Here is a 27,696-nt window from a genome sequence, read left to right on the forward strand (position 1 = left end):
ATGACTTAAGATATTAAACATTTTGTGAAAGCCTTAAAAGAGAAATAGAACATTGGAAAGAAATGTTCCTTAAACATCCCAAATTTTATGCATTTGCATTTAAGATAAAAATGGGACCAGTTGCCATTAAGCTGCTTGTTTTTATAGGATCTCATCTGCTTTTTTCTATGGAACATAATGGAGAATTTTTTTCATCCCAGGATACTCCGTGTCTGTAGACTCGTGACTGGTGCTACAGGGGCTCCACGCAGCCTCAGGGATGTGTCTGCATTTCTGGAACTGCCATTAAAACCCAGACCTTTATGACGGAGGCCAGTTCTGCTACCACTGGCAATAAGAATATCCAACGAAAATCCTCATACTAGAACAGCTGCTCACGAATATCATACTCTTCCCTGCAAGCTCCTCAATGTTAGCACCAACCCAGCCCACCAAAAAAAGCCCAATTCGTCTCCCAGGTTTTTCAGGGGACACATCTGGCACAACGTCTCTTGGTCCTAGCAAAGTGGTGAGATGTAACAGAGAGGCTGTAACAGAGCACATGGACCTTCCTCACAAAAGCTTTGCAGCAACGTTTGCAAATCCCCGTTCTCCCGTTTGTAGAGCACACATTCAGGGCTCTATTTCTCAAATAAAACTGCCTGTTCCATATTCCCACACGTAACGTTTGTTAAACAACTGGGACAACACCATTTCACAGCAATTGCTGTAGGATCATCTTTCTCCAGTTAAGTACAGATTCTCTAATTCTACAGGTACACGCATGTCAGCAGAGCAGCTGGTAAACTCCTCTCACCAAGGGAAGGCTCTTTGCACTCAAGCTGTGGCACCTGCAGGATTATTTCAGTTTGCCGGGGGACTCCACAGGAGGCAGCAGCACAGCCCACCTGCTCCATGAGCTCCAATATACCCACCTGCAGACAAACACTCCACCTGCCTCCTCACAGAGAGTTTTGTGAAACTCCTCCTTTCCTCACCTCTCCCTTTTCCAGCGGGTTTTTCCAAGAGAAATGAAAATCGGACTTTGGCATGTTTGATCTGCAGGAATGGTGTTTGCCTTACATAGAAGAAAGGAGAAAAATGCAGTGGTGCGTGAAAGCCTGGAGAATTACATCCCGTTTTCCTTGCAGTACCACAAAGTCTGCCAGCTAACAAAGACAGAAACCTTCCAGGCTTCAAGAAACAAGAACATCCCTAGGGTCAACTGCAGGTGGTTTGAATTCAGCTTATCTATCAAGCTGTGTTTGCTGACACAAGAGTGAAGACTTGCTGATGTGACATTTTAATGCAACAGGCACATCCACTGGAAAGCTTTAGCTATCTACTGTTGAGAGACCACCGGAGTCACAAATCAGAGTTATCAAATGGATGATGTAGCGTATGTTTTTACCCAAAACAGATACGACTCAATTTATCATCAGAAGTGCTTCACATCTGATGCTATCTTCTCATAAAAATATTCTGGATTAATAATTTTAAATACTGTAGTGTATTAAAATGGCACTCGTAACAATACAGTTCAGAGCATTTTTGACGTAACGATTGCTATTCTCTGAGGTACAGCAAAGAGAAAAAATTACTTAGAGGCAATGTAAGGAACTGAGTGTAGAGGGATAATCTGTGTTCCTGAAATGAGGTGTGGTAGGTTTCTATGGATATCACTCAATGCCATGTCACAGGAGAGTACTGTGTGTGCTCCATCCATACGCTTGCACAGAAACCAGACATACAGTGTCACACAAGGGCTTCATGGAACAAATCCACCAGGACATTATGCAATAAAACCAAGGACGTATACTACACTATAATACAGAGGACAGATGACATTGGTTTAGATGCACAATATTATGTATGGACCAATTCCTGCCAATTTTTCTTCTCAATTGGAATAAATGATACTCTGACTCAATCTTTCTGTGAAGTAATTATATTGCTTAGATTTATTTCTACAGTGTTATTCACTGTTTGGGCAGAAGGGATTTCTAAATCAAGTGTCTTTCTAAAGCTGTCGTATTAACCATCTTGCAGAAATCAACATGGTTGGGAGAGTCCATTCATTGCATTGTTGAGTATAAAAAGAGAGTGTATCCCTTAACAGGGCACATAAATAAAAGTCTCTGGCAAGGACTAGCATTTTGGATATTCAATAACATTTACTACTTTATCAGTATATGCTGGGTTGATTATATGAAGAAACCAACAAAAGCTGTTAGTTTACAAATTCCCTTATTCACAATGGAATACATTAAACATACTGTCTGCAGAAAGGGTTTGCTTAGCATCCCTAGGAGAAAAAAAAAAAAAAAAGTGTTCACATTCTTTAGGTCTGACCCGTGGCAAGGATATAGAAGGGTTAGATAACATCCGTTACTGACCATATGTAAGCTTTTAATGGTATAAACTCAAAGATTCAGACCAGCTGAATCCAAATTAAAACGCATGTGTAAAAAAAAAAAGTGACAGGAGTCAGGGACAGAAGACATTCAAACTAGCATGTGGCGTTTTCTGTGAAGAGCAAGATGGTCCGAACGTGAAAAGCTACGGTCACAGTCTGGGCACTGAAAAGGTTTGATTCCTGTATGCTTGCGGAAATGCCGCGTTAGTTCATCAGAACGAGCAAACTTCCATGTGCATCCCTCCCAAGTGCATTTGTATGGTTTTTCACCTGGAAAAAGAAACACAGAAGCGTGGATGTAAGACACAGACACATCAGTTAAATATTTGACAGATTTACCCTCTTGCCTTGTCAAATTTCAGCAAGTACTTTAATGCTTATTCAAAAAGCCTCCAAACAACACTGGGCTGCAGAGTCCTCTGTGCTAAAAACTGTGTAGTCAAAGTTAATAGATAAAAAAAATTGTTTCCTGCCACCACTTTTTTTAAAATTGTCTCTCTGTTCCTCTCTCTGCCATTTTAGCACTTGTTTTCTCTCGTCAAGCTCCAAAGTGTGAAGGTTTATGCATTGTTTTAAGTATTTTCAAAACCAGAACCTCATAATTCTAGATTAGTTGGGGGAAAGGACTGATGCTACCATTCAGCACAGCAGGCAGAAATCTTGTGTCCTCTTGAACTTAGTGTAGTATAAATAATCTGCACCACTGTCACAAAAAGCTCAATTTAAAATCTCTCTCGTTACTTTCTAATATGTGATCTTCCTTCTCCTTAACACCACTGTGCTGCACAACAGGTAAAGGGCTGGCTTGATGTAACACAGACATGAGCGGGCTCCATTTTACCTAAAAGTGTCCCATATCTATTTATAAAAACCTTGGATGTACATATATTCATTCGGCATGCCAAGATGAACATTTCCATGGCGAACAGAGATGGGGATATGTTTATTGGAACACTCACTCAGAAAGGAGCACCATCGGACCAATGGTGAGCACGTACACCTGAAGCAGATGTGTTTGTATTTGGCACACAGTCCAGACTTCTGCAAATGGGCTACTCCCATGGAAGTCTCAGTCAAATTTAACAGTGATGTAAGAGATGAGGTAGTGCAATTTGAACCGATTTGGTGTTTACAGGGTGTGTAGAATGAGTAATCCGCAAGCAACTGGACAGAAAATGAGCAAAGAGCCAGTGAATGTAAAGCACAGCAGCACATGCCGTGATCCTGCTTTGGCTTACAGTCTCTTGTTGTGGATTTTTCCTGCTACATCCTCTGTCTTTTGCTCAGCCTGTAATCACATTCAGGACAATGCCAGATCTAACTTCTGTCATTTTGTTATTTACACCCGTGGTCACGTGGCCATTAGCACAAACTAAAAGCTTAGTCTAGTATTTTACCACAGACTTGATGAAAGAAAAGCACAGCAATGCTCAAACCTGTGTGGGTTCTCCTGTGAGCTTTCAGGTGGGAGCTTTTAGTGTAGACTTTGTTGCAGCCTTCATAATCACATCGATGTATTCTGCGTTTTCTTTGCGTGTCCGGAGATTCCACAGGTAAAGGTCTCTTTCCTGGCTGAACTATAACTGAAGGGTGATTCCTGCAAAGTCAAATTGAATGTTAAAAATGAAAAACATCTAGCACAGCAAACCTCAGCTAATATGATTCATGACAGAGCCCTTTATGCACTACCACTCTGTCTCTTGGCAGAAAGAACAACATTACGTTCATGTCGAAAAATTCAAGAGGGTTTAGCAGATTTCATGTATTCTAGCAGTAATATTTTTAAATGCTTACTCACTCTGTGGCATAATGTAGCCATTTTTACTACTCCCTAGCTTTTTTTAAACTTACAAAGGAAAAACCTCCTTCAAATTCCCGTTTTTCAGTCAAATCCAGATTTCTTAAACTCTTGAGTTCATAGTGAAATTTTCTTGTATTTGTTCACAATTTTTCTTCTTCCTTCAAATGCAACTAATTCGCTTGTAATTGGAAACAGCTATTCCATATTATTACAGAAATTGTATCTTTAGGGTTTCGAAGCAGAACTCAATCTTTATTGTTCCAGCCACTCCTTTAGAGAGTAATTAAGAGTTTCCTGTTTGGTGCTGGCAGGAGGGTGCGGCCTCCCTATACCACTGACGTCAATTCCTAAAAGTAGCGCCCAGCCTGCGTGGCACACCCACAGGATGTCTGAAGTTGTCCCGCCACCTTCATAAACATCATTTTTTGCTTTTGAAGCCCACAGGTACAGTGCAGGTAAGACATATACTGTCTACATATGGAGTCCTGCAACAAACAAACCCATAAACATTGATGCGTGTGGAAACACATCGAGCTTCTGAGAGGGTGTCATTGACTGTGCATATTCAGGTTTGAACAACACCCCTACTCTAGAATTGGGGACAACCTTGATTCCTTCTTCCATGTCAATGTTACGTAAGGAAATAGGTACATTCATCGAAAATTAAGTGGCAACCTCATGAAGTTGCATTTTCAACCTGTTAGCAAATCGGTATCCGTGCTTTTAACATGTTTTTTAGGTTTTAACTGAAACTTAGAATATAATGCGCAGTAATTAGCATTCCTTGTTGCAAAACCAGCTCCTCCATGTCAGGTTTCTAGAACTCCCATCTTTTCTCAGTTACTGTACTTCACATTTCCAATCAAATAACATTTTGTAACACTAGGCTATATTAGTTACTTGAACCAAGTTCGTTTAGTGTCTAATTTTCAGAAACACCAAATACCTACTTCCTCAGCAAAATAAAGGGCATGTGCCAAAGATAGAAAATCTTGTCCATGGTTTAACAAGAAAAAAAGATTTTCTCTTACTCTCCACAGCAGCAGGATGGGAATTAGTGATGTGGGAAAAAGTTTAATTCTATTATTAATTCCTTTATTAGAGTTACAAGCTTGACATTGGGAGCCACATTCTCCTTTTTGGGCGTTTCTGTGATTGTTGAGTGATGTACTCTTCAAGTACACATTAAATATAGCTAAAAATATTGTAATGGCAGGAAACCCCAGATGGTGATGTTAGGCACATATGTACATACTCTTAAATAAGGCAGGCTTTTAGCGTCCAAAGAAATGCTTCTCTAAAGCAATGCTCAGTTTTGAAGCTGTTGCACACTAGTCTTTTTGGAGCAGCTCTGGCTTAGGGCAGCAAGCAAACTTGGTTAAATCCCTATGTGTGGGGGCCAGTCCTGGACATGGTGCCATCTGGAAAAAGGGAGAAAAGGGATACTGGCGGTACACTGTTTGCAATGGTTTTCAATCTTAAGAGTGTGTAAAAACAGCACTGATAATTTGCCTCTGCCTCCTTTTCCCTTTAGACGAAAGGAGGCAGGCAAGACTACAGAATGTTATCAATAATCAGACAGGGTGTGGCAGTTTTAAAAAATGGTTAAGGCGGTGTCAAAAATCAGAGGTAAATATTAAGTAAGTGCCAATAATGAAAGCACAGCCCTAAATGTTTCATTCCCTCTTACACAACCAGATACAAGTTAATGTAAGTCTAAACACTTAAGCGTCATTATTCAATAGATAAGAATATCTTCCAAAAATCACGTTACAATTCCAACAGCTTTTTCTCCTTCTTTACCAACAGACCATGCTATGTTGACAGCATAAGTTTGACACACTCACAAGAATATAAAATGTTAATGAGGTTCCTTGTATTTGGTCAGAGCCTCAAGTTTGACTTCAGAAATAACTGCACAGCTGCATCAATTATCAGACATACTAGACAGCCCAGCAATCCCTACAGAAATGCCACTAACATTATATATATATAATGTGTATGCCAAAAATTAACACTAAAGCAAAATCAGTCACTTAAAAGCAAGACTGAAGTTTTCATAGAATCATAGAATGTCCTGAGTTGGAAGGGACCCAGAAGCATCATCGAGTCCAGCTCCTATGGCCCTTTAATGTAGCTTATGTGCCTGAATAGTGCACTTTAGGCAGTTGGAACCTATGAAAAATGATTAAAAAACCATTGCCTAACTATAGCTCATAATGCAGAGAGAGGCTGATGAAGCTGTGAGACAACAGGAAATTTTATAAAGGTCTAGGTCTCTCATCTTGTAACTCGTGTGATTTGTCCATGTATTTTTTTAAATGATAAAAAGATAAAAACTACCTTTTACACACTTCTTGTCGTGGATACAGCAGAATGTGAATTTGAAAGGGCTGGCTTTAGGAACGAGCAAGAACTGCAGCTCTACAGGACAGCTAGGAAGCCATTTAAGCCATTACAATGTGAGGACAGGGCCTGCGTAACCATTGTGCTCTGCAAGGGCAAGCAGAGGAGATGCTTTGGAAACATGGACTATTCAAACCTTTTTTGTAACAATGTTACCTATACGTTATACCAAATTTTATATTCTTTGCTCAGCGGATGTGTTTCCTGTGGAAACTGGACTCATTGGGAGATAACTAATGCAAATCACTAATGCAGGTGACAAGTCTGCAGAAGTCTCAGCCCTGGAGGAAGGGTGTGGTATTAGGCAGGAACAGCACTTACTGGTTTGCCCTTGTTAAAGAGGCCTAACAAAGAACAAAAGTAAACCGAACCATTTGATAGTCCTGACCTAGCAGGACTTAGTTCCAAGTACATCCAGACCTGACTCCCTTGTGTGGCAGGTCCATTATGGAAGATAAGTAACCACCTAGTAAATGTGGATGTTTACTATTTTACTGAATGTTTATTATAATAAAGCACGTAAGGTTCTTTTTAAATAAACAGCACACAGATTACAAAAGCTAGCTAGTTAACTGCAAGGAGCCTGCAGTCTAGAAGCAGCATCTGAGCTGGTCAGAGATTTGAGAAGGAGCAGGGGTGCCGGGAAGGAGGTTGTGCAGAACGCAAGCAGCCCCGGCACCTTCTGAGCGGGACAGGGTCTCGGGCAGGAGGCAGCGGCTGCCTTCTGGAGGAATGGCACAAGAGCGCCCATCCTGTGCTTTCTGTCGCCTTCTGAATCACCCTGCGCTCACAGGCTGCTGTTGGGAGTCTGGCTTGGAGCCCTTTTTCCCCACTCTAGGAGGTGAGGTCTCGTACAACCAGTCTGAGGGCAATGGTGAGCAGGAAGAAAGGGCAGAAATGGATTCGGCGGTCATGTACCGTGAGCTCAGCTCAGTTAAACTCAGTTTCAGCTCCTGGCAGAGCCATGCCAGCTGCTTGCATACCTGCCCAGAGCACTGCCTGCTGAAGGACGAGCCGGGCTCTGGGCCATTCCATGATTTTGGCAAGCTGACAGAATTTTCCCTTGGAAAATGGGAAACATAAGGGTGCTCATGGCTCCTCAGATACTTCCTGAGAAATTTCTAATATTTCCAATTAAAAAGTTTCTGCCCTAGACCTGACTTCTTTCTAGCCCTTGCTTTGCTTTCTGCAAACAGGACTGTTTTAAACCAAATTAGATCTGTGATCAAGTTCATGCAGTGGCCCCAGTAACAGTTGTACCAGCACAATGAGTTAGGACTGGGGTGGAAACAAACGGCTGGGAGGAGAGCGAGCTTCAGGAACTACTCGAGCTGCCAAAAAAACCACCCACGGAACAATGGCCTCAGGTAAACATGGAATTTCACTGGATATATACAGAACTTGTAGGCCTGAGGGGGTTCTTTCCACCAAGTAGCCACAATTTTTTAAAAGACAAAGAGGTCCTCCAAGGAAAGAAAGTCACGAGAACCTTTTTAAAGAAAGGCATTTTAGGTAACATAAATACAGGGATCAGTATGAAATGTCTTTACAGTATCTTTCCAGTTTGCTGCTGGTTTTACATAAACAGATATCACCGGCTTTACTTTCAGCAAATTGTAGGACTCGGGTAGCATCACTTTAGAAATGCATTATACAAACGGCAGATCTATGGGGCTGCAATGTATAAATATGTATCAACTCCCGGGCTGCTAAAGAGGGACAAAACAGTTGAAATCACATTTCACAGTGGCGGTGGGGGGAAAAGGATGTTTTTCTGTATTTTACCATGTTCTATAGCACTGCAACACTCCCTCCTGCCCCTCAAAATTGGTAACTGCTGCAATGAACTGCTTTCCATTCTTCTGCTGATCTTGGGACTATTGTGAGTTACTTACTCTTGCAACATGACTTGCTGGGGAGACAATGAGGTCATCATTGGAGGTGACATTTGTTCAGGATAGAAGTCAGTCTTCGATGGTTCACTTCCTGGCTCTACTTTGATGGTTTTCTTCAGTGCGGGCTTCTCATAAGATTCAATGACAGGCACTGGATGGGGAGGGTAGGAGGGAAGGCAACACATCAAAAATATGGAGAGTTACAGAAAGTGTATGTAAAAATCTACAGTTAAAACAAAAGAGAACACCCAGATCTATATTTAGTGCAACAATTTTACGCTAAAATACAAAATCTTTCAGTTCTAGTCAATCTCCTGATGAAATATGATTCAAAACAATTTGAATCATTTTCATCAGTCCAACATATATTTACAAATATTTACACAGTAAATTGGTCTATGCCTGTGTATTTTGGAAGAACAGGAATTATGCTCCATTTGCTAAAATGCTAAAACCAAACAAAAAGGTGCTTTGATATACAGTTATTTTCCCAGGACGAGACGGCATAAAAAAAAGAAACTCTCACAACACCAACCTGGCATGCTACTGGGAGTTTCCATCTCATCTGCAAGAACTGTGGACACCATGATGGGCTGCTGGAGATGGGGAGCGTACATGAACGGAACGGGCTGGACCACAACAGGCTGTATGACTGGGAGTATTCCAGGGCTTCTCAGTCCGTGGCGTGAAAGAGCAGCGGCCATGACGGGTGGGATGGTTATTGGCATGGAGAGCGGCTGCACTCCTGGGGGTGACGGTGTGAACTTACTGAGAGGTGAGCTGGGTGAGGACAGAGTCAATCCAGGTGAAGTTCTCCTGTGCACAGTCTGAAATTTCAAGGGGGAAGGAGAACTTCCAGTTGAAGGCGGTGAGCCCCGTTTGTTCACCGTAAGGTCTACTGGCTCCATCTGGATTCCATTTGACAGTCCTTCGGGGTTTGAGTAGAATTTATTGTGCAACATACTTGGTGTAGAATAAATGACGCTGTATTTGTTTGGTTTCATTTGGTCCATGTAATTGGACGGGTATGACTGTCAGGAGTGGAAAAAAATAAAGAAAATCAAATAATAAATCAATACACACACAATTACTGCTGAAAAAGAAAGGCAGCTAATAAAACTGATGCAAACTGAAAAAGTTTCAAGAAAGCACTTTAATATACTTCTAAATAAAAGTTAATTAAATAAAGCCTAAGATTTCACACAAAGGAAGTTATTCAAGTACTGATTCACTAACTGTTTCAGAAGCAATGTAAAACAGATGATGAAAACAAATCCACAAGGCTTATTCAACTCTTTTTCTCCTTTAGAAACTGCTTTTCATATACAAAGCTGCACATCACTTAAGTGACCTGGGAGATATATGGTGCTATGGCCAGCATATAACTATATACTGAGAAACATGAATTCAAGCAAGAGCGGAGTTAAACTGTTCTTATAAGTGCAAGTAATGGGTCCGAATCAACTGGTTAAGTAACCGGAAAACAATCATCACTAAAGCAAGAAATTATGCACCTGAACCATAAAAGCAATGAAAAATGCACAGCTGAACTACCTAAGCAATGGGTGAGAAACTCAAGAGTGCAAAAGGTAAGTACTAAACCTTTTTTTTTTTTCTTTTTTTTTTTTTAAGAAATAAAGCAGCTAACTAGCCACTCTGATTTTGGTAAACTAGTACAAGGATAAACATTTGGTGTGTTGGAAGAATATTCCTGGTAGTGGTGGCCAGCAGTTCTCATTACAAGATCATATAAACCCCAAAGGTGATCCTGACCTGTGTGACAATCTCACATTTAAGTGGAAATACTTTTTGTAAACCAAATATTAACATTCATTACAGAGTATAGTATTATTAAACAATTATCCAGATCAATTTTGCGTTTAAAAAGTGTTGATAACTGAGGTTATTTACCAACGGATAACTTAGAATTGGAAAGCAATGTGATGTTCTAACATAGCAGATAGCTATAGAAAATGTAATCCACATGGTTTTTTAGCCCTTAGATGTTGTAAAGTTTTTGAAATAAAATGCTGTCTTTGGATTCTACATAAGTAAAGCTTAATGTAAAGGCGAAGCAGTTTCACACTAATATTAAAAAACTACAGAATTCTTTGGCACCAAAAAGACTTTGAGGAGTGGGATTGAAAAAATGTTCAAAATGGTACAAAGTGAAACAGATTAGAAGTATAAAGCTACTGTATTTTTATACAATCATTTCCATGAGATTTCAATTGTTTTTTTTTTCCTGGGATGAAAACTTCTAGCAATACATCTTCCTGGTTTCTTACCTCTGTCTTCCCTGTGAGGGACGGTAGCTTGACTGTAAATGTCAATATGAACTAAAAGTATTTTTGCAAAATGACACAAATGTATTTTTCTTCTTTTCAGTTGTCTGAAACAGTGAGTTTAGAAAATATTAAATTTTTCTGCTACATTCATAGCACTGTGATAAAACAACAAAGCTGAGTCATCTGTTCCATAAAATACTTGAATAAAGCAGAATACACAATGGTGATTAATCTTCAAACAGTAACTATTACATTAAAACCTCTGAAACTTTATTTATTCTCTTTATGACTATTCTTACAAATTCCATCTATGACAACACTCATCTTTGATGCCAATTGGTTCCTCAGAATTCTATTAAAATGCCATTATTGCAAGCAGTGCTGGCTAAACCAAATTGTATAGATTTGCCACCACTGGTGAAACAAGCCATGAAATTCTTAGCATTCTAAGTGATGAAGGCCACTGAATATTGGTAGAGTTTAATATTTAACAGTGTTTAATGTCTACTAAATCTCACTAAGTTATAGGTACAGGCGAAAATTCAAAACCTAAATACACAGGAGGAATTAAGTACTTCGGTTAAAATTGCTGTTACTGCTTGACAGTAACAAGTTTACTCAGCTTTGACCAACTGTAAATGTTCCCTCACTCAGCACTGGCGCATTTACAGCGCTGTGGGTTTGCCAGGGATGATAACAAGGTCACACCTACCAACATTTCTTCTGTTGCAAGAATACCAGAAAGGAAAAAGTCTATGCAATTTGCATCTTACAGAGTGTTTTCGGTCAACGAGTCTATTAAAGAATGAAGCGTCTCCAGGCTGTAACCTTTTTATATAAAGAGTTATCCTCTTTCAACTCTTCGACACCAGGTGTGTGTGTTTCAAAAATACCAAACTATTAAAATGTTGTGCGGAGAACCGTAAACTAGGAACGTTAAGTAAAATATATTTAGACAAGCAAGAAATACTTCCCAAGAGTTAGGAAGAAAATAATGATGTTTTTAAGAAGTGATTATTTTGGGGACTTGGTATTTTAACCCATATGCCTTGTATTATTTTGCATAGAAGGTTTTCATTGTTGTAATTAAGCTGGCACAAATTTCATGTCAGCTATTTTTTCCGGCAGTTTTGGGAAGCTGAATAATTTTTCCAAACTCTTCTTCCTTCTGTGATTTTAATTCTTGTGTTTCTGTCTGAACTGCAGATAAAGTTGTGACAGAAAAATGTGATGTGACAAATTATCTATGCTGGGAAGAAAAAGGGTGAAAAAGTTGAGAATGGATGCTACAACAACGAAAAGGAGAGTACCTGCTGTCAATCAGACACTCTTGTTTGGTGGAAAACAGTTTTGTTTCACTGCCAATGAAGTGTAGTTGAAATGCTGTTTGTCTGGAGCAGGTCACACTCAGATCCATCTCCTGGTTCTGAAGTTAAGCTTGCTGTCTCTTTTGGCAATGCAGAGTTTCAGTTTCTAGCTCCCTGGGACACAGCAAAGGCCACTGGGTTGATAAGAACCACTGCTTTCAACGTGGGAAGTCCCTTTCCCTTCCCTTGCCAAGGAAGCAGACGGGACCCCTTGGGGGATGTGGGATGGGAGGGTATGGAAGACTGCACAGTCTTGCTCTGTAAATAGGGAACATCAACAATAGCAAACAAAAAAGCGCCCAACTACCTCTTTGGTTGTCCCAGTGTCACCAACTGCAGGAAGCAAGAGCATCCTTTGTAGCTTGCAAGAACAGCCTTTTCTCACCTGTTCTAGAACTTATGGGAAGTATTCTGAGGGAACAATGGAAAATCATGTTTGCTGAAAATATTTAAGTTGATGTATCTTCCTTGGATTCCTACTGTGGGAATTAACCGTGTATGTGGGAGTTTGGTCTGACTCGGATTAAAAAAAACCCAACAAATTCCCACTTTCTGCTTTCCTAAACATCCCTGTGCAGAATACTATGCCACAACAGTAGATCATTATAAAGATGCAGGATTGTATTTCAACATATTTTCTTTTGCAGTCTCCATCTAGTAATTTTTTGTGTTTTATATCACTTTCCCTCTTTGGGCCTTACAAAGCAATTAATTTACCTTTCCTTGCTGTTTGTCCATAATAAAACCCAGAGCACTGAAGCCACAAAGAAACTGGAAAATAAATCAAAGGAACTTCTAATATTTTTGACTCGTATCCATGTGGCTCACACAATTAAATCAACAAATCCAAAAGGAGAAAGAATCACCAAGCTTTTCCTCTTGACAATCTACCAAGAATAAAGACTGGCCAAATATGTCACAAGCACACGCATCACCACCACTCATAAGACTGCTGCTTCCACAAGAAAACATTATCAAGCACTAAGCCGATATAATTTGGTAAATTCTGTTACACTGTCACAGCAAAACATCTTCTTTGTTGTCCAGGTGAACAGATTTCAAAGCAATTCACCAAGTCTTTTATAAACTACATGACCCTATGAACTTAACTTAAAAGTGCAGCCAGCCTCTTGGAAAAACAGAACAAGGTGAAGAACCCATTTACCTACTTAGCCTATTTGTCAAATCAGTATCATGTAAGAGGATGAATAGCATTTAATCCAAATAGTAGGTAATGCATGATTCTCACCACATGAAATCTGTATTCTAGTACGCTACCTACGAACTCAACCCCTCATGTAGCACATAGCTATCTTTAAAAACAGGTGAAACAAGTAGTTTTGGGACTGAAGGAAGGACAGAGAAAAACTGTTTATTTCAATTCAAAGAACAATGATAACACATAAAAAGGCAACTTCTTTCACTACAGGGTAACTGGTATTTGTCTAAATGGTTAAAAAGTTCTCACAGCAAATCTTTAGGTAGGACTCAGATCACTTTGTCATTAGTTCATTAAGAAGTATCATAAAATGTGTTCAGTAATTTAATTCAATAAACAGTATGAGCTGTTGGTAGAGTGACGAAATCCTGTGGGTGCGAGCTATCTGAGAAGTATAGTTAATCCTTTCAGCCACACACCCTGAAATACAGTGGTGTCAAAACCATAATTTGTTTCCTTCTCCCACTGCAGCTAATGGGATTTGTTAAAGATAGACTTTGTACCTACAAATAGTGTATATTCAGGTAAAATAATGAAAAATTCCTAAGGGGCTCCATTTAGTTTGGCCTCTAATGGTACTGTCAAAATGACAGATACAATACGAATAAATCCTGATTTAAGAATCCTGAGTTATGTGAGCCCATGGTGAACTGAATGCTATGCTTAGCATCTCCAGAACATCACACTAACAGGTTGTCTTTCGTTCCACCTTCTCAGAAGGTCAAGAAAACCAACACACTCAGTGCCTGCTCTCCTTTCCTACATTCTCTCCCTACGATTCCTCCTTTCAGAGGTGTCTCCAGGGCAGTTTCTGCTGGGGAGCCCAGATGGCTCCAAGGAAGACCCAAGACCAAGAAGTGCTGGAGAAGTCAGGACCTTGAGGGCTTGGGGCTACACAGCCTGTGTGCGCACAGAATCAGGAACACACACACGCCTCAGCCCAAGGGAAACCAGGGCAATCTCCATGAGGGGAACCTCACTCAAAAAATGTTATTTTCTCTGGACTTTCTGCTTTTCTTTTCCTGCTTTTTTTTTTTTTGTTATGCAATAAAGGAAAGCATACAGATTTGGTGAAATGCCCTGAATAATCTCTAGCGGCTGGTCAAAGTGATGACAACGAGGTATAGGAACATCCAAGATGACTCCAGAGGTCCAATGCACGGATGGTACCACACTTCTGCAAGGAGCATGTGGTGTAGAATAAGCAACACTTGGAACTATGGTCTGGAAAAGCACTTGGCTTAGAAACACTCCCTTGTTCTTCTCATTGCAGTTTTTGCTTCCCCCGCTGCCCTGGGGAAGGCGCTGAGGGACCAGCCCTGGCCACCCCGCAGAGCACACAGCTCTCTGGGGTGGGATCTGCGTCTCATGTGCATCATCCCCAGCCGCTGCAGAACCTTCTTTGGGAGGTGAAGGCAGATGTGTACAAAAGAGCTCACAGTGCCTCTATAGTGATCTCCTGGTTTTTGTGTAAAGACACTTCTATTGTAAAAGTGACCCATTTTCCACCTTTGATGGACACCATTAGATATCCTTAGATAAGTGTAGATAACCACCACTATTAAGGTTATGCAGCAATTGTGATTGAAGTGACAGAGAGAAGATTGGCCAATACTAAGGTTCTTTCTTAACCCAAATATTGGAGTTTTTCATACTTAAACTCTCAGTGATAGACCAGTTATTTTTCTACCATTGCTTTCAAGTAAATAAACCCCATGAAAGTCAAACTGTAGTTTTAAAATGCATATGAACCTAACTCTCAAAAACTGCTAATAGCACTGAAGAAATCAGACTGCTTACAGATGCATTTAAATTAGGACAATTATTCTACATTTTAAATAAAACAGGAAGCAAACTTTTCAATGAAAGATGCTATTCAGAGCATGAGTTTAATGCACTCTGATTTATGCACACTGACTTCACCATTTTAATTGATCAGCCTTTCTGAGGGTGTGGTTTCATGTTACACTTAATATGATTTTATTGCAGGCTACTGCCGAAAGGGGAGGTCCCGCTCCCTTGTCCTCATCCCTTCCCTTGCTCTTGCACTGAGCAGCTGCATAGAATGAGTCATATCAGCTTCCTGATCCAACGAAATAATAAGCGTATTTTTGGTGGGTTAGCAATTCTGACTGTTCAATGAGCTGATCCAAAGGATCCCAATCATTCTGTGGCCACACAACTGCTTTATGTCATACAAAGAAGACACAGAACTGGAAAGGAGAGAGAAAAGCCTGAACCTTCTCTTTCTTCAGCAGCCTGCAGCTGAACAGGTGAAATATACAGGAAACTGCTTCCTAAGGCCATATTACCCTGGCAGCCTAAACCATCACAATTCCCATTGTCCCCCTCCCAGTTACACGCTCCTTCTGCTTTTGCTTATCAGACTCTTCTCTGAGATGACCCTGTACACCAAGTCGACAGAAAATTAACCCAACTGAAAAGAAAAACCTCCCCTTCCCCTTTTTTCCCCATTCCTCCTCCACCACTCTGGTTCTCATCTGTTCACACAGTAAGATAATGTCCCCAGCTTACCCAGCAAAAAGCCATTGCTTTTTTTGTCAGGATTAATTTTCTGCTGCTCAGAGGATAAAGTTAGCCCCAGGCACGAGTTGCGAAAACCAAGAGAGTAAAGAAAAGGGGACAGTGAGAAGCTGTTCAATTAGCTCAAAGGTGTAACATCCCAACCACGGGCTCTCGCCACTTCACTGTGAAGTCTGGCAACTTCATTTCAACCCAACTCTATCAGGAGCGTGAGCTGCAGGGCTCACATTTGCAGTGCCATGGCTGAGGAGTACTTGGATGTCCTCTCCTCTGCTCTGAGGCAATGGGGCAGGTCATTAGGGGCAATAAATTAATAAATTACAGAAAGGGTTTTCCTAGAATGTGAATTTGATTGCTCTAAGAGCAAAATATAGCTTCACAGCCTTTCTTAATCTAGTTCAATTTAAAGGTGGAATTTAAAGGTGAAAAAACTACAAGGTCATCACTAAGGCTAATATATTTTAAAAGTCTTACCACTGAAACAGGCTCCATGACTTCTTGCTTGATAGGGACTGGGTCAAACATTAGCATCTTCTTTATTCACCTGTTCTGATGCCTCAGTTGTCCTGGCCTGCAGGGGAAAGACACGGTGTGAGAAAGCTGCAGGAAATCCCCCATCAACTTTCTGAACTGTAGAGGACATGCTATTTCATCAGATTATTGTGAATTATTTATTTTATTTTTATTATTTATTTATTTTATTATTATTATTTATCCATCTCTAGCACAGCTTCTTAAACATTTGGCTGGGCTTTGTTTAAATATTTCAGTTATTTTAAGTTTATTATTTCCCAATTGCTAGTGAAACAAAGGGACATCTGCTCACTTTAATGAAAGTTAATTTGAATATTTATTGTGCATGTCCAGGACATCAAGATCACAGAATTGCCACTTTCATTAGCTGTCAGTGTGTAAACACATCACAGTTTAGACTAGGCATTTCTCATCAGCATTTTATTCCAGAATAATCTTGTTTATATTATATGAGCAAACTGATTCTGGGGAGGTCGTCTCTGTTCTAGGAGTCCTGATAGAAAAGTTGAAACTTTCAAGTATAGTGACATTGAAATCAATGCAAAAGAAACACTAAAATCCAAGACTAATTTGGAGAGGTATACTCAACATGCTGCCATGACCCGACATAAAAAATACCTCAGTTATTTCCCTGAGTTAATAGATTTACTGACAATTCAACAACAATTTGTTTAAACTGTGCAAAAGAAAAACACTTCAAAAATCTGGCTGTGTGCTATATAGCTTCAGTTGTTTTATTCTACGGAGAGTTCAACCTCATTTGTCCAATCCTAGCTTATCTCAAACTGTCTCAAATAAAAGTATGTAGCATAAAGCATGTTGTAACTATCCTACTGCACATTTGCCATGGAAAAATTGGAAAGATGCTGTGAAGGAAAGGAGAAGATGCCTCTTCTGGGCAAAGCCATTAAGGCAGAGAGTAAAAACCAAGAGAAGCAAAGGAAAGTTGTTCTTAACAGCATTTAGATGTTGTCAAGCTTTTTATAAAACGAGTTATACATCATATGACTGATGTTAAAAAAGCAAGTTCTGACCATACACTGTACAGTTCACAGCCCTGCCTGGAAGTGGTATGACCTCCTATAGAGATGTGAGGACAAAAAAAATGACACAAACGCAGTTTTGGCCAGTAGATGGCACTGGAAATAAACGAATCCAGCCAGAAACATCACCCAGCAACTGCACTCTGTGGAAGTAGGGCAAAGGCTCAACAACAGATTTGTAGTTGTGGCCAGAACGTTCTCCCAGAAATTTAAATGAAAATTTTAAGACGTACCTGCTCAAAGAAAAACCATTCTAATAAGTCTACACTAATGAACAATCTTGCAATTAAGTATCACATGTGTTTATAGATAAAAACTTGTTAAGAGCTTCCAGAAATAGATAGTGTGAGTTGTTACTAGTCTATCATTAATTATTCAAGTATATTAATAAAGACTTATGGAAATACATTACAACAGTGTACATTTTGAATAATGGAATGCAAACAAGTATCAGAGGTAAACTATCTTTATAATTCTTCTTACAAAAGTCAAAGGCCTGACAAAACCAGATCGCAAAAAAAAGTGAAACAGAGCAGCTCAATGTAATTTCCAGTTTAAACCTGACATGTAGCTTTATTTTAGAAGCAGTTGTATAAGATCACACTATTTCCTAAAAGTTGCGATAACTTTATAAATACTTTAAGTATGTTTGTGAGAAGGTTTTAATTATAGTATTTTTCTTTGAATGGTTCTCTTTTGTAGGTTTTTAACGTTTCACATAGCTAAAACTAATGTTTCAGAAGACTATCTTCCAAGAAACATATCCACATATCTATGCATTAAATATATATATATGTATCTATGCATCTCACACGTGTTCCTACACATACCCATGCATTGTGAAAACAGAAAAAAAAAATTATGCTTTCAGTCATAAAAAATGTTTACAGTAAAATGTAGCCTCTCAGACCTCACATGTAAGAACTCAGAAATACTTGCTTTCAGGTTTCCAGAAACTTTCAATTTTAGTTTGTAGGTGCATAGATAAAGTGACACATCAGTTTGTACTTTAGTGAAGAAGGAGAGGGGAGAGGAGAAGAGAGAAGAAAGGAGAGGAGAAGAGAGGTTTGTCCTAAGTAAGCAGTCCTGCTCCCAGGCTATTCTTTTAGTCATTTTTATTGTTTTAAAATTGGATTTTCTTCGGTTCAAGAGTTTACCGCTTTTCACTTTTTACTCCAAGAAAGTGTGTCAAAGACATTTAATACACATTTCACATGTCATGCTACACATTTGAGCGTTTCCTGTTAATTTGTAGGAATTAGTCTGACACAGACAACAGAAAGTGTCCTGCACTGAATAAAGTGAAAAGTAATTCTCAGTCTTTCTCAGGTGCAGTCATCTAAGAACAGCAGAGGAAAACGTTACTTTTATTGCTGCATCATAGCAGAGAAATTGAGCTCTTCTTCACCATGTTAGTCTTAAGTGGTAGGTTTCTTTTCCCCATTTGATAATGACTGAAAACCATTTTTCAAGAATTAATACATAACTCTTGGTCCTGTCAGTTCAGATCAGAGGGTCAAATACTTATTTGGTGGAAACTGACAGAGCTGCTAGAGAGTCAATAAAAACCAGCTTCGAGTCTGGCATTTAAAATTTAGTTCAGTAGGACACTCTCCTGAGGCTGCAAATAAACTCACAAAACAACTATTTTTGTATTTAAAAACAGCGCTCCAAATTGATTGCTTGCACCACATTCACAAGCAAATACATGCATGTACAGTCAAACAAATAAAGCATGCTACTTCTACTAAGAAGTGAGCAGTTTTTCCTAATCTATTTGTAAAATCATGCCTACTAACTCAAAAACCCCCAATCTCTCTCCCCTAAACATTTGAGAAGGGGGCGATAGGGAAGGTAAACAGCCTTATCTGTTTCTATTACAGAGGAATGAAAAAACAGTTGGGTTCTACTTTATACACGGATTTCATAATGCACTTGTTTGAAAGCCCACAAATTGTTTAGTAAATACAACTAATTTCTGGAAAATCAAAATACTGTCTCTTATTCCTGAGGTACCCTGGAAAAAACAGTGAGGAGAGAATATATACATATCAAGCATTTTAGAAAACAAGGGCCTTTGTCTTTCACATTATTAGATAAACTATTTTGCATTGAAGGGTTTTTTTCATGTGGGTTGAAAGAATTTAGAATGCATGTAATCTGAAACTAAATAATTAACTACAATCCAGTAGGCAAACATTCCACCCTCTCTTTTTTTTTTTTGCTCTCCCTTTTTCTGCTAACAAGCCACCCAGTTTTACTTTCTTGCCTCCTCCCATCCACTCCACCCTGTGGATCTCTGCCAAGTCAGTCCAACTTGTCCAAACAGGACATGGCTTTTGATAAGATTTTGCTCACACCCTGTACTTCAGAAAGACAAATGAAGCAATTGGTATTTGTATGCAAATAAGGACAGGTGCAAGGTAAAGTCCAGGCAAAGTCCCTCAGTATTTTCCTATCTGAAGTCCAGAGAAGACAGCAAGCCAGAAAAAGTACAAACTCTGCCCTTATGATCCAATATGCAGCCAAGTATCCCTTCCAGAAGGAAGTTCATCATCAGTAGCGCTCATCACCTTGTCAGGGTCGAAGACTTCTTGATATTAACTTCCTGACAGGTATGGCTTACTGTTTCAGAGACATAATTAAGAGTAAATGAAAGCTTAAAGGTACTTAACATGTATTCTGACAATAAGGACTTGTACAGATTATTTATCCTGGATGAAACAAGCAAAGTGGTTAAAGAATGCACCCAGGCTACACATCTGCCCTGCAGAGCAGCTGGAGAAGAGCAACCCCGTTGCAGCTACTCCCAGCAGCTCTGTGCAGCCACCTTCAAAGTCCACCAACTCTGCAGACTTGGTAGGAAAGGCTGGGGAGCAGGGCCAGTTGTGACTCTGCACATCCAACAACTACAAAGTCTCCCTCCAACGTGGAGCCTTTGCTCCCATTAAATACCAGGAAGAGCAGTCAGTGACCTGACTCTCGGTGCGGAGGGGTGGTGGTGAGCATCAATTCTGTCTCTCTTCACCCTGCATGAAAGCATGCACGGAGTTTGCTTTCCCAGTCTGTGTGCCTGGGGGAAGCAAGGAACACTGCCCCGTGGTACAGCGAGGCTTTGTCTAGACACTTCAACGAATGACTGTTATTGTTGGTGTAATTACAGAATAATGTAATGATATCTGCTGGATGAGCACTGCACGAGTACTCTCTGCAAAGACACTGCAGCTCTTGCAGCACTGTTGGCATCGTCTAGGAGCCAACATAAGCCATGTGGCCAAAGCTCTTCACTCCAAGCCCTTTGGGACTTGGGCGCTTGCTCTAAAACTGTCACTTCTGTGAGCCTCCAGTCAAACTTACCCTGATACTAAGGAGAAGTGATAATATCAAAAGACTCTCCACTGATGAAGTCCGAAGGGTGGGGAGGTTTTCTGAACCTGGGTGAGAAGTCTCCTTGAAAGACAGTTTGACAAAGAAAACTCAGTCTCTGAGAGCAGGATTCCCTGGAAAAAAGTACGAAAAGTTGTTTTCCAGGGCTAGTAACGAGACGTGTTTGCACTTAACTGCACCAGTTGCTCATCAAGACCTGAGTCAGCAGAAAAAGAGTGTTTCTAAAGTTCTATTAACTTTAATGGGAAGTCAGTGAGCGCTTCACTGCGCTGGGCCCCAAAATAGCAGCAGGCAAAGAAACTCCGGCCCAGCAGTGAGACTGTGTCAGAGCCAGCAGGGGAAGGAGCAGCGGCCCAGACACCGTGCTGGGGGAAGGGACCGGAGCAGCCGGCCCGTGAAGAACAGAGCAGGGGAGGAATCACGAAGAACTGCTACAGCAAGATGTTTCACTGATCGGCAGCCTTCTGTGTCTGTTTATTCAGTGGATTTGCACTGAGAAACGGTAATAACGGTTGAAAAAGCTAGGATATCATGCAAAAAGAAAATGGGCAAAATAGTTTTCTGCTACAAATTTTACTTGACAGGCATGAAAAAAAGAATATTTCTATAGGATTCTGTTATTTAGTATTTTAAACTATTTTTGCCTTTTATTGACTTGCAAATCTTTTACATTCCTCCTTTCGGAACTGCAAGCAGGCTGAAAAATCCAGGGTTTTTTGCACAACTTGTGCATCCTAACTTTACCAATGTCACTCTGTTTGACCCAGAACTGCTCTGACATAATCATTTATCAGCTGTGTAGCAGACCAATCAGTATTTCCATTAAATTTACGATACTACTGTTGCAGGCTCTTTGAAGCCACATGCCTGGAAATGGCTTTCTTGTATGCAAAAAATTTTGGGCAAAAAAGTTATTTCAGTACTCATTAAGAAAATATCTCCTTTACCAAGGAAAAACGGAGCCCATGTAAACCCTGTTCAACCTTCAGTTCTACATTCACTGAACCTAAGGGAGAAAGAAAGAAAAGCTCTTGAGGCACCTCCATTAGACAATATTCTCCCTTATCAGTGCAGACTGCTGTCTGGTTTCCTGTCTCAAGCTACTTCTTAGAAGGAGAAACAGTCTAATAAGGATAAAAGATCAGACTTTTGAAAACAAGTGAAGTATATGGAATGGTATGATAATCTTTCCCTTCCAAACTGAACTTTGTTTTTTTGTTGTGTTTTTCTTAAGAGGTTAATTTGGAAGAAAATTTGAAAGGAGAAATAGAAATCCTATATTTTTATTATGAGGGAAGAATGACAGAAAATGCTGTTCTCTTACATAAAAGGTTCTGCTGTTTCATGTAACATATGAAATGGAGATTCCACATTTTTTATAGTATGGGGAAGAAGAAAAAAAAATCTAATCCTAAAGAAAGGAAGTGTATGTTTATGAATAATAGCCTAAATGATTCATTTGAATGAGGATTTAAATACAAGGTGAATGTCAGTGAACTTCTATGTACCTACGGAAGTGGGAAAAAAAAAGAAAAACCTCAAATCCAAAAACAACAGGGAGAAGAGCTGGACAATGTAGTGAGTACTGATGAGACAGTGATCACAGCAGCTCAGACTCCTTCGCAGTGGAAAAGTCTGTCATGCCTTCACGGATCAAGTTAGTTTGTTGGTAACACACACTGACTGCGTGACACGCAGACCATACATGGTTTTCTTTTTTCCATTCTGACTTAGTTTACTATTAAAAACCTGTTAAGAGCTTTATCTTTCCATTTGGCTGATCTACATTTACACTTCCTTCCCGTGGGAGATATCAACTACAGTTACAAAACCCTCAAAGGAAGAGTCAGCATCAAGTGGATGCTTAACGGGGAAGGGTTAAATCTCTCCTAAAACCAGCTCTGCCAAACCTCATATTCTGGATTGGAAGCAACTAGCCTCAGAATGAAAACACAAAGCTTCAATGCTGACAGCATAAAAGAACTCTAAAAGACCTCCTGTTAGTGGTGTGAATTAATATTAAAAAGTTGGTTTACAAAACTATTATAATTTTAATCTCAGTTCTTGATTTTGTAGAACTTGTGGCTACAAAAAGGTGTGAACCACAAAATTTACTGCATTTATTACACACCACTTTCCAATATTAAATGCAGTTATATGCAACACTTTTCCTCTGCCACTGGAAAAAAAAAGACTAAAAATATGTTTGAAATCCTGTGCAAATTAACAATACCAGAATTAAGATACTGAATCAGGTTCTAATGGATGAACTAATGCATGGTATTTTAAAATTAACAGAAAAACAACTTAGTAAAAACAACTGAGAGTAACAAATTAAAGTAATCAATAAACAACTTACCAAAACTGTGTGGCCAAATAAATACTTCTTGTTATCCGGATTTCTGAACAGACAAAAAACAAGTTGACATAAGGATGTGCACATAATTCAGTAACAAATATTTTTCACATACCATTAAGCTTTGAAAGAGGAAGTTTAAGCATGTATTTCAGGTACTTCGCAAAGACACTTGCAATGATCACAAACAGCTAACTTTGAGCATCTAGAAGTGCGACAGCAGGAACTAAAATATTACTTAAATGAGTGATATAAAAAAGGGGTAAAATGAAAGGGGGAAAAGTACTTCTGTGTGTACAGAAACTATGTATATTCTGGCCCATAAGTGACAGAGAAGAATAAACACTTCATCTTGCGTTTTCATCCAGGGCCTGATTCAAAGCCCATTGAAGTTAATGCAAGTCTCTTTATTTCAATGAGCTTTGGCTTGTGTCCTTCAGCTCTTCTCCTGTCAGATCCAAAGCAACAGAAAGATTTACGTTCTCTTTCTGAATTTCCTCGTGATGTCTCCTATGTCTGCCTGCAACAGGGTGGGGGGACAAGTATAAAATCAGCAGTAAAAAAATATTCTTTTTATGCCTTCAAAAATACAAAATGTGGGACAGCCATACCTATTATTCCACAGAAAAGTTAGCCAGCAATTCTCTGTATGACATCTGGGAGACAGTCAATCTTCTAGTTTGTACAAGGAGTAAAGATCTATTCCTTTTGAGGTCTGGATATACAAAGCACTTACGGTGGGCCTTTCAGGTTGGGTAAGGGCAGAGGCCAAACCCCCCTCACAAGTATGAGCCTACAGATGTGGATTCTCTTCTTGCCTACACACTTTTCACACCAGTGTAACTCTGTGACTTTAATGGAGCTGTTCCAGATCGGCTGATGAGCGAGCGAGAGCAGAAAACTGGCTCACAACTTTCTGCAGACTCAAACACGGGTTTTCAGCAAAGGGAGCAAAGCTCTCCAGTTCACCCCCATAACTATATTGGAGTCGAGGGCGTGCGTTAAAGCTTAACTTGGAAACTTCATGATGACATAACGCAGGCATCTTAAGCAATCGTGAGTGTGTAGAGACATGATAACTCATTGGGTGGGGATTGGGAGTTGAGGGGCAGCGACAAGGGGCCTGGACGAGGCTACCGATCTGCCAGAAAACAGCCTGAAACAGGAAAGAGCACCACATATGCCACTTGGAATGTGTGACGCAAACCCCAGCCTTGAAACAAAGAACAGGAAACAGCTCTGCTGGCTGCGCTGGGGAGAAAGCACAGAGAAACATTTAGGCGGCCCTCCCTGACCCTATATTCATGAGCAGCTGGAGTCTTTTAAAACAACAACAGTGGGTGGAGGTGTTTGTTCATTGGGTGTGAATAAAAACACTGTCCTTATGCAGGGGACCTGCCCTATTTACAAACAGGCTCCCTTAACATAAGGGAAACAAGAGATTTTTAGACACCACAGGTCATGACGATTAGCTGAATCCTTCCCTAGGACCAGTTGGTTTATTACTGTATTTATAGAATGCCGGTAGCTAAATAGAGGTACAGCTTCGTGACATCAGACAGCGCCCAGCCTGACAGTGAGCACCTTCTTCTTCATGGACAGTGTTCAGTACTGCTCAACAGCTGAGGACCAAGAGCACTCGGTGCACCCAAGAATGTTTTTCTAAGACACCACACACCTGACCTTCTACATCCCTGTTTCATATGCACTCAGACGTCATCTCAGGACCCGATTTCCCGTGGATATACTACTTTTGTTTTTGAAGCACCCAAATACACAGCTGAATAAATGAAATAAGCTGACAATGTGAGGCAGAAGAAAGGCACATCTTGTCTAGATGCCATGCAGTAGAATAACTTCAACATTCATTTTCCTTCAAAGCCATGGTTTCAAGTATTCTCTCTTATCTTGCATACTTTGCATTGGTTATTTATATATCATGGGTGGGACATCTAGTATTATCCGATGTGAGAATGTGTTGCAGCAAATTATGTGGATGAGTACCACGGTAACACTGATAATTGCTGTGGGGTTTCATGGCTGGAGTTTAACAAGGCACATGAGGTGACAACCAGCTAGTACAGCATCTGCACAGCAATGTGTGGGTGTGGGTTTTATGCCGATAGTTCCTCATTTTCTTCATACTAATATCTGGAAATATAAGTAATTTGGTGGTTGTATAACTCCCATCTCTATTAGCTCTGAGCCTTCAACTAATATCACTCAAATTTAAATCACTATTTATCTGAAGACTTTTGGCTAAACAGGTGTTGCCCAGGTCAAATCCTTACAGTACCTAAGGGCTCCCCCGCAGCTCTGCTACTTAGAGGAAATTTTGCCTGGTTTCTCAGGGAATGCAGAGACCATTTACTACTTCCCCCCCCCGCCCTTATCCCCAGTCTCTCTTGTGGTCTGTAACAGGGTGTGCAGGGGGGAAAAAAAAGTATTTGCCTATAAAAAAAGCCACACAAGTCAGCTTCAGGTTTTTGTATTTTGATATTAGACAAAATATTCTCCAAAAACAAGAGGAAAGTTAGTTTGAAATAAATCTCTCCTGAGTCAGGCAGGATTATCAAATCCAGATGTAATTCCTCTCACACAAGCAGCAGCTCCTCATGTGATTATCAAGCCAGTGCATCTTAAAAAGTATTCTACAGGAAAGTCACCAGTGAGCAGCTGTGTAATCCTTTGTTTTCGATACAGGTAATAAACATTTATGGATGTTAGTTTAAATAAAGTCAAATCTTCAGAGCTCTCCGATCAGCCACCCAAATTCAGCTTTTCCCAACAATAAAACCATCAGAGTTCAGCTCCACAAATAGCAACACCTCCTGAATTTTCAAAGGCGAGGAAGCAAATAAAACACAGCAGACAGTGCAGGTACGGTATCTGAATCACCAGGAGAGTACACAAGAAAACTTTAATGTATTTTTTTCCTGTAACATTTGAGCTACTCTGAAATATGTCATTCTCATAACCTCCGGTTAGGTGCTGTGAGCACCCAGCGTGGCCTCCTGTTGCTGAACCTTTCTTTTCCAGGGCTCTCCTAGCTGTGCCAGGCACTCAACTGACAAAGGTCCAAAGCAAATAATTCCTATTCCCATTTCGGCTTCAAAAAAAAAAAAAAAAAAAACCAGAAAAGGGAAGCTAATTACAGTCGTTATTTTTCTAACTCCGGACTTACTGCGGTGCTGTCCCAGGCACTACGCGTTTTATCTTCGCCTACATTACGCCTAAGCCGTGCTTGGGTTAGCTGACAATACGAGCGGTACATTTTTGAGAGCCGGTCTCAGCCGTGGCTTCACCGGGAGTTGAGCTGGGGACGCGGCGCTGCCTGCCGGGGCTCCGCCAGCGCCTGCCCCGCATCCCCCCGCCGCCCCCGGCACCGGGCGAACCCGCGATGCTGTTCACCTCGCTTTGGTCCGGCACGATATCCCGCGCGGGCTCCGATGACAGCGCGGGCTGTACCCGAGGCCGAGCCCGTCACACCCCGGCGGAAGGCGGGGGGCTGCGGCCCCGCTCGGCGGGAGGGCGGCCCTGGGGGGCGGGCGGCCCGCAGGCCCTCCCGCCAGGGGCAGGCGGGCGGGAGGCCCCAGGCCCCCCAGCCAGGGAGCGCCGCCGGCGGGGTAGGGCGCCGCCAGGGAGGCTGCCCCGGCCCCGAGCGGCGCCGCCGGCCACACAGGTGCGCTGCCCGCCCGGGCGGGCGCCGCGGACAGCGGCGGCTCCCCCCTGCTCCCGCCGCCGCCGCGCAGGAAGTTTCCCAGGCGCCGCGGACGGAGCCGTGCTGTGAGCCCCCGCGTCCCCCGAGTCCTGCTTCCCCCCTCCCGCAGCTGCTGCCCGATGGAGACCCCGTCCCCGCCGCGGCTGCCGCTCCCCGGGTTGCTGGCGGCTTCCCAGCCCCTGCCGCCCCGGGCTCCGCGCCGCTCGCAGCGCCTGGAAACTTTCCTCCTCCGGCACCTCCATCCCGCCGCCGGCACAGCCGGGCCCGTCCCGGCCCCCCCCGCCCTCACACTTACGCTCGGCTGGCGATGCGGAGAGCGCCGGGGCCTCCGTCGGCTCCCGTAGTGCCGGAGTCGCGCTAGGTGGCGGGGGCTGGGGGCGCTCCGGCGGCACCGAGGCGCGAAGCCGGCGTGTCCCGCGTCCCCGCGGCTGAGGCGCCTTCGCGGTGGCTCCGGGTCTGTGTGCGAGGAGGAGCTGCCCGCCCGCCGCCCTGCCTCCCGCCCTCCGCCCGCCCGCCTTCCCCCCAGGCTCCTGGCACCGGGCCGCGCTGTCACATGACGCCGGCGCCGCTCGCCCTGCCAGGCTCCCCGGGCCGGCGGGGTGAGTGGCGGTGGGAGGGTCACGGCGGGCAGCGCGGCCGGGCGGGCCGGGCGGTTCCCCGCCCGCGGGGTGGAGGCTCCGCCGAGGGGCCGGGGCGAGTCACCGCGCACAAACAGGCGGGCACGCACTGACTCCACTCCG

General features: G+C 41.7%; 1 protein-coding gene across 2 annotated transcripts; it reads right to left on the minus strand.

Moving 5' to 3' along the window:
• On the minus strand, positions 1 to 27,425 carry KLF3 (KLF transcription factor 3). 2 transcript variants are annotated; one of them, XM_065634855.1, is made up of 8 exons: positions 27,252 to 27,425; positions 23,239 to 23,281; positions 20,850 to 20,992; positions 16,390 to 16,486; positions 9,033 to 9,528; positions 8,498 to 8,648; positions 3,832 to 3,992; positions 1 to 2,665 (listed from the first exon to the last, which is right to left on the minus strand). In XM_065634855.1, exons 4-8 carry the CDS (start codon positions 16,444 to 16,446, stop codon positions 2,484 to 2,486), a joined length of 1,047 nt encoding a protein of 348 aa, XP_065490927.1. In that variant the 5' UTR covers positions 16,447 to 16,486; positions 20,850 to 20,992; positions 23,239 to 23,281; positions 27,252 to 27,425; the 3' UTR covers positions 1 to 2,483. The 2 variants fall into 2 exon arrangements, with proteins under 2 accessions (XP_065490927.1, XP_065490926.1); XM_065634854.1 differs by lacking the exon at positions 20,850 to 20,992.
• Positions 27,426 to 27,696: the final 271 nt, after the last annotated feature.

Source organism: Caloenas nicobarica, chromosome 4 (genome assembly GCF_036013445.1).
Source record: "Caloenas nicobarica isolate bCalNic1 chromosome 4, bCalNic1.hap1, whole genome shotgun sequence".
In the NCBI taxonomy this organism is placed as follows: Eukaryota; Metazoa; Chordata; class Aves; order Columbiformes; family Columbidae; genus Caloenas; species Caloenas nicobarica.